Source organism: Symphodus melops, assembly GCF_947650265.1.
Source record: "Symphodus melops genome assembly, chromosome: 1".
In the NCBI taxonomy this organism is placed as follows: Eukaryota; Metazoa; Chordata; class Actinopteri; order Labriformes; family Labridae; genus Symphodus; species Symphodus melops.
In genome coordinates, this window is record NC_136691.1 from 22,175,990 (window position 1) to 22,187,113 (window position 11,124).

The 11,124-nt window shown below is 40.7% G+C and overlaps 1 protein-coding gene across 1 annotated transcript; it reads right to left on the bottom strand.

Annotated features, from left to right (window-relative positions):
• Window positions 1-4,322: 4,322 nt before the first annotated feature.
• rpf2 (ribosome production factor 2 homolog) lies at window positions 4,323-10,488 on the bottom strand. Its single transcript, XM_079344681.1, has 10 exons — window positions 10,339-10,488; window positions 9,164-9,296; window positions 9,016-9,053; window positions 8,536-8,575; window positions 8,367-8,448; window positions 6,467-6,543; window positions 5,980-6,079; window positions 5,785-5,887; window positions 5,138-5,282; window positions 4,323-4,789 (listed from the first exon to the last, which is right to left on the bottom strand). The coding sequence occupies exons 1-10, from the start codon at window positions 10,359-10,361 to the stop codon at window positions 4,604-4,606; spliced, it is 927 nt and encodes a 308-aa protein (XP_079200807.1). The 5' UTR covers window positions 10,362-10,488; the 3' UTR covers window positions 4,323-4,603.
• Window positions 10,489-11,124: the final 636 nt, after the last annotated feature.

Genomic DNA, 11,124 nt, shown 5'->3' on the forward strand with positions numbered 1-11,124 from the left:
ATATAAAAGCAGAAAGAGGAACAGCAGGGGTGTGCGCAGTAGCCTGTTAAAAGGTGCAGGTATGCAGCCTGACACTGACTAGTAGGAACAATTACAACAAAGGCTGCCCGAGTTGTTGGACTTGAAGCCGGAGTCTCATTCATTCACGCCGTGCTGTGGATGAAGTCAGGCTGCATCTGTTCCTACAGTAACTGTTACAAAAATCTGCGGTTGCAATATTATAAATAGACGGCACGGAGGGGCGGGGCTAAGGGGAATCCTGCAGCTGATTGGACGTCAGTTCCCCATGACGACCAAGTATTGAAATGCAGACAAAATATTTTTCTTTAGTAGGCCTAGGCTACATATTTTTGTGTTGCTCCGGATATATATCAAGGAAGCAAATCAGTAGGCTGCGCAGTTTCATGGCCCATTCCTTTGACGCCTCCGTGCTGCTGTAAGAGGTTTCACTTCGCTTTTTTCCAAGCAGCTAAAAATAAAAGATAAAAAAGTGCCCGGACAGCAGATGGACTGGACATGGCAGAGACTCAGGGATGTGCGCAGTTTGCAGAAAATGTAGGGAAAGGTGGAGTAAAAATGTCAGAGGGGATGGATGTGGTTGGAGGTCAGGTCGTGCCCTTTCTACTGAAGGATATAAATACATTATTTAGGTTCTGTGAAAACATGGGTGGCCACGACTCCAGATTGTGTAGATAACCTAAAGGATTAGATGGAAAAGTGCACCATTGATCATATCTTACCTTTAGTGCTCGATCATTTAATGAAGGCATTTTAAGCTTTCATGTTCAAAGACAAGAAAGTTGGTCTTCTCCTGTCTCTTTTCAAGATTTGCTAATGCGCTCTATTTATTCACAAGTAGGCGTATTGATTCCTATTCAGTCACTTCAAGCTGGCGATAAGACCAAAAACATTCGTACAGTTACAGGAAAGATGGCGTGTAGATGTGAATGGTAAATGGACTTGACACGTTCACACACTGATGGTAGAGGCTGCTGTGTAAACTGTCTGTCAGTGTTAGACCATCCATTCATATACATTCACACACCGCTGACACAGCAGTGGGAGCAAATTGGGGTTAAGTGTCTTGCCCAAAGACACATCGGACAGGTGGCTGCAGGAGGGGGATCAAACCCCCGACTGTCTGGTTCCTGCAGAGATTTTAATGTACTGAAGTTGATTATTGAGTTTGGAAAGTGAAGCATAAAGATGGCGAATGTAGTCGTCAGTTCTTATTTTTAGTTGATATTTAATGTTTACATCGTACAGAGACAGTCTACTAAAACATACAAACAAACAAACATACCTGGCCAATAAAGCTGATTCTGATTCTACATTTCCTCTTCCTGTCTCTGGGGATTTTGACTGTTAAACTGGTCTGGTCGGATGATTACAGAGGACTAATGTCGTCACTTTGGGGCTCTTCCTGCACAGTGGACGTGTGGTGGGCTTATAAGGAGTTTGAATGGTACAGTGTAGTGGAGCATTGTGTACTTCTACAACTCCTCAAAATGAAACACAAAGAAACTAAAGACTTAAATATCTCTGTTATTGACCCATCTTCTGTTCCAGCAATGTTATAAGTATATATTTAACCTGGAAAGATGTAAGTGTAGAGTCTGTGGTCATCCAAGTGGACAGCCTGGGTTCGATTCCCACCTGTCATTCTCCACTCTCTTTATCCCTGATGTCTGACTCATGTCATTGTCCTATCTTTACAATAAAGGCACAAAAAGCCCCATAAATAAATCTTCCTCAGGAGTTTCCTGGCCAAGAACGAAAAAGTTTCAAATGAACAACGAGCATCCACACACACAAATACAAAAACAATCATCAGACATTAAAAGCTGCTGATCAGTGGTGTGGTGTAGATGTGTAACCGTTTCATGGTGCTTCATGTTGAGTCACGCGTGAACTGTGAACTTCATGGTGTGAACGCGTGAACTTCATGTTCTCAACATCCAGTATACCTCGACTCCCTGTTTTCAACAACCTTGACTCCTTTTTCTTGGAAAAACTCCAGTTTCGATTCAGATAACAACTCGTGCAGTCATTGTTGCAGGGCAGACTAGACACGGATGGTGTCTCAGAATATTATAGAAGACCAATCACAGAGATTCAATGAAACATTTTATGCAAAGGTACAACTCTAGTTTAAGAGTATAAAGCTTCAGCGCAAACAGGACTGTCCGGGATTCTGCGAGGCACTCACTTGATGATACCCCTTTCTGCAGAAAGTTATTCGATGCAATAAAATACCCAGAGACTAAAGACTTTAATTTCAGATCTTCATTCAGAAAAATCCACAACATAACTCAGCTAAACCCTAAAGCCATCTCAGGGAACGTTAATTAATAAAGCTTTGTGGTTTTCGACTCAAAGGTGTAAAGTATTAGATCATACTGTGGGAGGTTGGGTGGTTACCATCTGTGTGTTCAGCTGTCAAACAGCGACCTCTTGTGGTGTTGAAGTGATATGAACCTGAAGATTTTAAATACCTGATCGCCTTTCTGCCACACTCTGCTCAACTTTACACACTTTACTCATCCTGAGGGAAATCTCACTCTGTAACATGCTGACAGGAGCTGTGGACATGCACTAATGGAGAGATGACAGAGTGAGGGGCTGCACATGAAAGAGTACCTGAGCTGTTGGGGGTGTGTTGCCTTGCTCAAGGGCACAACAGCAGTGCTCAGGAAGTGAAGTGGCGCCTCTCCCCAGCAACCACACCAACTTCCATAGCAGGTCATGAACCGGCGACCCTTCAGACTGAACTAATGCCGCTCCAAAATGCAAAGACGTAACATCACTCAAATCTTGCCCACAGTCAGACATATTGGGAATCTGTCCTTCATGAAACACAGGAAACGTTTAGACCTGGACTCAAACTCGACCCAGTCCCACTTCTCCTCTGTCACTAACGTTCATCACAGGAAGCTGCCTTTGCCTGACTTCTGTTCAGAAACAGAGCTGCACTTCATTGAAGTTTTCCCTCACAGCTTTTCTTTTTCTTCTCACTTCAGTGATTAATCCTCTCCATCACGATAACGCCGTCTTTATGCTGACTCCTAAAAAAACTCCTAAAAAATGCTTTTAAAAAGGATTAATTCCAACAGAGGCACATGTAGAGATAATCTGCAGTCGTCTAGTTTCACTGTGCGCTTCAGGGCTGCACCTAGCAGAACTTCGACATAGTTAATATGTGGCTTTTATTAATAAAGAAACTGAAGATTATTTAAAACAAAACAGATTTTACCAGAAATGTGTGTGAATAAACAAGCTAGTACTGGAGCTAATGTTGCTAACTTGCTCATAGCTGTTCTTGAAGCTGTTTATATTCCCTGTTTTACTGTTTTCTGGAGCTGTTGTAACACCCAAAGTTTCCCCAGTGGGGGACCAATAAAGGTTTTCCTTATCCTTAACTGGACTTTTTACAACTTTACACATACAGTGGGTATAAAAGGTGTACACATCCAAGCTAACATGTCAGTTTTTGTGGTGAAAAAAGAGACTAAGAAAGTTAATTTCAGCTCTTTTTCGCACCTATAATGTGACATATAACCTTTGGAACTCAATGAAAAACACAAAACAAACCTTTTAGTGGTATTTACACCCTAAAAGTAACACTTTGTTGGTGTGATCACAGCATGCAGTCTTTTTAGGTACATAGAGGTGTGTACTTCTTATATATCCACTGTACACACACAGTTACTCTCCCACTATGTTGACGAGCAGAGACGCATGAAGGGACGACAGAGGTCACTGCTGCTTCACACAGATTCAGCTGGTCGGACACCTTCGTAAATGAAATAAACACTGCAGAAGAATGGAGAGAATATTTTCATGTTGATGACTCATGGCAATGGGACGTTTTGGTTTTCATGTTGACCTAGACTTTTTTTTAATAACCGATTATGTGTGGATGGGATTCTTTTTCTAAAACCCGAGGAAAACCTCAAGTTCAAAAAAATACCCTCCTCCATGAGGACTTGCATTTCAAGGTACTGGACTTGTGGACTGGGTTTGGGGTGGGGAGCTGAAACAAAACAGAAGTATGGTTTGCCGGTCTGTGGCAGAGGAAGGGTTGTGTTAGACGTACACTGGTAGATTATTAGGATAGTAAAGACACTGGGGCTGCTTTTTAGCTGGCAGATAAACTGAGGATCCTGTTTGTAGAGTTGATGTAAATAAATGGATGTTGCCATCATTTATGAACTCAGAAGAAAAGAGAACGTTTTTCATGATCTTGTTTTTAATTCTGGGTTGAAATAAAGTTTTTCATTCATTCAGCATCAGAAGTCATGATGGACACTGACACAAAGAGCTCAGGCATTCAGATTTTAATCAAAGTTACAGATTCATACACGCTCTGCCAGACTTGGCCTGTAGATGACATCTGATGGACGTTACATCTTTGGAGGTTTTTATCAGAGTGCTGAGACGACACATTGATGACGGGCGGGACAAAGAAGCAGCTGAGCGTCACACGGGACAGAGAAGGAGGGGAAACACCTTCACCTGGCTGCCACTCTGTCTTTAAATCATGGCTGCCTTAATCAGTTGAACATGAAACTGTACGAACAGGAAGTTAAACAAAAAGTGACCCTCAGCCGTCCACTTTGGCCGTTTTGGCCGCCTGTCCTTCCTGGTCGTCAGAGATAATCTCTCCCCTCCTCTTCCTCAGACCCTTCATCTTCCGCGTTTGCAGCTTGCTCAGATCCTGCTTCTGCATGTGCACCCGGCCAAACTTGGTGCCAAAGGCATCATGGGAAACGTTCTTCTTCTTCCTCACCTGTTGTGGTAAAAGAGAGAGATGTGTTTAAGGCTGAAGTCTATAAACAAACAATAAGACATAGAACGGTGTTTGACCGACTCCTGGATCAGGACCGTTACAAGGTGTCAATGTCAAACAAGGGATTCGTTATTACATTATAACATCATCTGGTGCTTTTATTTTGAAGGTGGACAAAGACGTGTGGTTCTTTTACTGAGACAAAACTCAGAGGCTCGTCAACAAGCGGCTGTGCAGAGGTTCCTTTCTGTCCTCTAGCGCCCCCCCGAGGCCAAACTGACATTTTGTAAGTAGAGCAGGATCTAAGAACTGAAAGCTGTAAAACCAGTGGTTGGATGGGACTCGTACCTTCAGAGCCTTAGGCCGTCTGTGAGCTAACTTGTACAAGTCATCTGAAGCCAGGTGTGTTCTTCTTAACACCAAATCCAAAGAGGGCCCGATCTCTTCCAGCTCGATCCTCGGCGTCCGACACCCAGACTTCTTCAGCAGACTCCTGCAAAAACACATCGCATCACTTTCTCTTATTGTGGCGGGTACAAGAACAGGAAGTGAGAGAGAGTGGTGAGTGGACACTGAAACATCCTCAGAGGCTGAAGTAGTTCTCATATAGGTTCCTCAGCGTTACAGCTTTAACGTATGGTGAATGAATGTAGCTCCAACTTTCCGACAAGTAAATACTCAGGAGGAGTTCCAGTTGACACTTCCGACCGGGAACTCAGACTTCCCAGTCCGACTTGAACGCAGCATGTGTTTACAGTCTATAACACATACAGACGTTTCCTCTACTGTAGTGGTTTCCAGATTTCAGAGGGAATTGTAATCTTAGAAATTCCAGGCAGCAAACAGACAAACAGGCTCTGTGTTTGCCCGGGTCAGGTCAGGTTTCTAACAATACAAGGCTTCATGGAAAAGGACAGATGTTCCCTTTAAGTCAGCTGAAGGAAGACAGGAAATGTTTAGAGGACACACACACACACACACAGACAGACGTTTACCTGTAGCTGCGCATGTAGACTTTCCCTTCCAGGGCCGTGAAGTGGATCACGTGTTCTAATCCGGCCAGACGCACCGCAGACACCTGGGGCCCTCTGAAGAAGTCTGAAAGGTGCATCAATGACACACACGAGCGTGGAGGATGAGACGAAGAAAACAAAGTAAAGGGAGAAAAACTGAATGATTCGAGTGAGTACCTATGAGCAGACTCTTCAGGCGTTTGTGTTCGTTGTCCATATCAAAAGCTTCTCCTGCAAACACCAGCATGGGTTTGGTCCCCTCCGGACATTTACTGGCCTGTAGAGGATCACACAGAAACACAGATTCTGAGGGTTCAGGGCGGCACACAGAGACCAGGACAGACGTGACCGCACGTTGCCTTTGTTTTCCCTGTGAGGAGGAATCCTGTTCTTCAGTCGTCATCAGCATCCAACAACAAGAGGACAAAAAGAGCCAAGTCTTCAGAAACAAGAAATATGAAGAGTGAAAAGAAACACAATGTGGTTTCATATTAGGGACCATCGGCCCAGACCCAAATCCCCTGGACCCCAGGGTCTGGTTCATTGGATGTGATGGGTGTCATCGTGCCTCAGGTGACCACATACATGTGCACGCTCGTCCATCAACCAGCCGCACAGCTGGAGTGTAACCCGTGAACAAACCGAGCCTCCTGCTCAAACGTACCTTAATGTCACTCAGAGACACGTATTTCTCTATTCCAAGTTCCACCATGTCCAGCACGTGGAAGTCAAAGAAACGACCTGCAAGGTAAGAAAAGAAATCCTCAAACACAAACACATGAAAGACGCCCCGCGCTTAACCACTAATATATTATATTATACATTAACCACTAATATATTATATAGTAACCACTAATATATTATATTATACATTAACCACTAATATATTATATTATACATTAACCACTAATATATTATATTATACATTAACCACTAATATATTATATTATACATTAACCACTAATATATTATATTATACATTAACCACTAATATATTATATAGTAACCACTAATATATTATATAATATAGTAACCACTAATATATAATATAATATAGTACCCACTAATATATAATATAGTAACCACTAATATATTATATAATATATCAACCACTAATATATAATATATCAACCACTAATATATAATATAATATAGTAACCACTAATATATTATATAATATATTAACCACTAATATATAATATAATATATTAACCACTAATATATAATATAATATATTAACCACTAATATATTATATAATATATTAACCACTAATATATAATATAGTAACCACTAATATATTATATATCAACCACTAATATATTATATAATATATCAACCACTAATATAATAATAATAATAATAATAATAATTTACACTTTATTAATCCCACGAGGGGAAATTCAGTTTTTACACTCTGTCTAACACACACATAGGCCGAGATACACACTCATGCACAAACAGGGTTCTAGTGACATGCATTAATGGAGAGGTCTCAGAGTGAGGGGGCTGCCCACAGCGAGCGCTCCAGAGCAGTTTTGGTGTTCGGTGCCTTGCTCAGGGGCACCTCGGCAGTGCTCAGGAAATGGACTGGCACCTCTCCAGTTACCAGACCAGTTTCCGGACTTGGTCCGTGCCGGGACTTGAACCGGCGGCCCTCCGGTTCCCAACCCAAGTCCCTACAGACTGAGCTACTGCCGCCATAATATATAATATAATATATTAACCACTAATATATTATATAATACATCAACCACTAATATATTATATAATATATTAACCACTAATATATAATATAATATAGTAACCACTAATATATTATATAATATATTAACCACTAATATATAATATAGTAACCACTAATATATTATATAATATATCAACCACTAATATATTATATATTATATTAACCACTAATATATTATATATTATATTAACCACTAATATATTATATTATATATTAACCACCAATATATTATATAATATATTAACCACTAATATATAATATATCAACCACTAATATATTATATAATATATCAACCACTAATATATAATATAATATATTAACCACTAATATATCATATAATATATCAACCACTAATATATTATATATCAACCACTAATATATTATATAATATATCAACCACTAATATATTATATAATGTATCAACCACTAATATATTATATTATATATTAACCACTAATATATAATATAATATAGTAACCACTAATATATTATATATTATATTAACCACTAACATATTATATTATATATTAACCACCAATATATTATATAATATATTAACCACTAATATATTATATATTAACCACTAATATATTATATATTAACCACTAATATGCTATAATATTGATGACTAATAAGATATAATATATTACATAATATAATATTAACCACTAATACGACAAAGACGCTCAGCCGCCATCGCCTCTTTGTACGTTCTGATTCAGAGATGGTGTTCAGATTCATGATAGCTTTGTCCCAGTCTGTCAGTACACACACACACACACACACGCGCGCGCGCACACACACAGAAGAGACGTTTACCGAATATGAGGTTGTTGGGTCGTTTCTTGTTGTGCGAGCCGAACAGAAACAGCGAGCAGTCGGTCTTCTTGGAGAAAAACTCCTGAAAAACAAGTTTGAATGGTTAAAAGTGAGAAACGTGTTTCAGCTTCATGAATACACACGAGCTGGAAACTTCTTCTTCTCTTACCAGTGACGTGGAGTCCTCAAAAGGCCGCGTTATGTTCTTCCTGAAAAACATCAACAGAAGTTTAAGGACGCCATGTTTCTCCAGCTTCCTCTGCCGAGCATGTCACGTCTACGCCGCATCGCGACTAAACTGAATCAGAGACCGCTCTGACATGTCACTGAGGAGAGTCCACTACGGATCAGTCCGGTTTGGTAAAGCCTGATCCCGTTTGTGTTTCCACAGACAGCCATATTAGTTAGGCGGCGTTCCCGATAGCCGCGATAGCTATGTAATAACAGCTAATCGTTATCAGCTAGCCCGCTAATAAATTAAACAGAGGAGATGGCACGTGGCGCTCTGTTTGAGAGAAGGCTGTGTGATCCAATCAAGCGTCCTCTTAAACAGCAGCCCTCTGGCCGAGGTCAGCTGAGGGAGCAAGGTGGACGTGAACTGAAGATGATTTCACGTCACAGGGATTCAGCTAAGACAGGAAACACTTACTTCTTGTACAGGACGGCGTTGGGCTTCTTCAGGGCATACTGCAGGAAAACAAAGAGGAGAGTTCATCAGTGGTCACTTCTGGATCTCTGTGTGTTTGACGTGTAACAGCCCTCCGCCCTCGCTCCGAGTGTTTCCTCGTGATGCTTACGATGTCTTTGAGAGCCTGCGTGACCGTTTGGCTGCTGTTCCCTCCTTTCATTATCATCGCCGTCTTCACATCCTCCGACAGCTTCGGCGCTCTGCTCTCCAAGAAACGCTTGGAGCGCTTCGTCTTGGGTTTCCTGAAAGGCACGCAGACACAGAGGAGGAGCAATGAGAGCAGTTATACAATCGAGCAGGAGAAATGTCAGACAGGCAGCCCGGACAGTCCCATCATCGTCAACATGCTGAGTTTCAATAAGTGTATCCATCCTCTGTGACCGTCAGTGTCCTGGACCTTTAACTGGGACATGAGGGGACTGTAAAGTGACACATAGAGTCACTCTGACGTCTGTCCATCAGTGTCCATGGAATCCTGTTTGTGTACTGAATATATCAGACTGTGTGCTGAATGATTTCACAGAGTGGAAAAACTTCAATAAAGTAAATTTTCTTCTTCTTCTGTAACCGTAGGGTTGGGGGTTCGATCCCCGGCCCTACAGCAACAGGGTGTCATTGGACACCTGACGTCAGGCTGCTTCGTTTACGGTGTATGAATGTGGATGAGTTAAATACTGATGGACTCTTTACATACAGCAGACCATCAGTGAGTGAGTGAGTGAGTGAGTGAGTGAGTGAGTGAGTGAGAGAGAGAGAGAGAGAGAGAGAGAGAGAGAGAGAGAGAGAGAGAGAGAGAGAGAGAGAGAGAGAGTGTGAGTGTGATGTTTTGGTGTATTTGGGATGGTCAGGTGCAGTAAACATCAGACAGCACCACATCATTTAAAGCTGCTTGTTTTCATTATTACCTTCAATTTAAATTCATATTCAGTTTTAATTTCACAAAGAATCATTAAAGTATCTGTAGAGCATGTTTACACACACACACACACACACACATTATATAAATACAGGAGGTAAAACTTCTCTCCTACTGATCTGACAGTGAAACATTTTAATGTTTGTTTATAACAGTGATAAAAAAAAAAGTCAACTTGTCACCATATGTGACTGGATTTAACTAAACCAGTAATCAGAGTCCATTAAACATCCTGTTCACCTAAATATTACGTTTGAATTTTAAAAAAGTATAAATCAGAAACCTTTAAAAGCACCAGGCTGACTAAGAGATAACTAAAACATCGCGCTGCTTCTTTTAAAGATAAACATAAATAAAGACAAACTTACACCACACCGTCCAGCTGCGTCATTTTTTATCTTTTAGCTTCACGAGCTAACTCACGCTGCGTCTCTCCCACGTGAACTCACGAGCCGGAAGACAACAGTACCCTTTTTCTTCTTCGTTGTTGGAACGATAGTTGATTTCCGGCTTTGAGTGACCTGCTGCCATCTCGTGTTCAAAGCATAGACTGTAAAAATGTTCATAGTAAAACACAGACACAAAACAGAGACTGACCGCTAGAGGCGCTGCAGGCTGAATAATAATAATAATAAAAATAATAATAATAACAATATTATTATTATTATTATTGTTATTATTATTGTTATTATTGTTATTATTGTTATTATTATTATTATTATTATAATAAGAGAGGAGTTCAGAGATAATCAGTTGGATAATGGGGAGGCAGGATGGGGTCTAACATGTGGGTGGAGGGTTTCATGGTAGAGATGTGAGAACATTTAGAGAGAGGAGAGGTATCAGTTTATGAAACATTTTGTTTTGGTGATCTTGGATTGTCGCAGGGATTCATCCACGCAGCCAACGAGGATGATAATTAGATGGACAGATGATGGGTATTTCTGGGTATTTATCGAGGATGTTGCAGACTCCACATTGCATTACCACTTCAAAGAAACGGACATTTCTTATGATAGATCTTTTTAATAAGGTGGTCGGGGGGAGAAGGGGGCGAGGATAGGCCTTCTGTTAAAAGTGGAGAGGGGTCAGTTAAGTAAATAAGTATATCTTCAATAAAGAGCTCAAGTGAAGAGTTTTTGCAACTTTCTTCT

Excerpts from the sequence above, each read along its gene's own strand:
- rpf2 (XM_079344681.1), bottom strand. The coding sequence starts at position 10,361 with ATGACGCAGCTGGACGGTGTGGT. Across the intron at positions 8,449-8,535 it reads TTGAGGACTCCACGTCACTG|GAGTTTTTCTCCAAGAAGAC; the intron begins GTAAGAGAAGAA and ends CTTGTTTTTCAG. Across the intron at positions 5,283-5,784 it reads GTCTACATGCGCAGCTACAG|GAGTCTGCTGAAGAAGTCTG; the intron begins GTAAACGTCTGT and ends GTGTTTTTGCAG.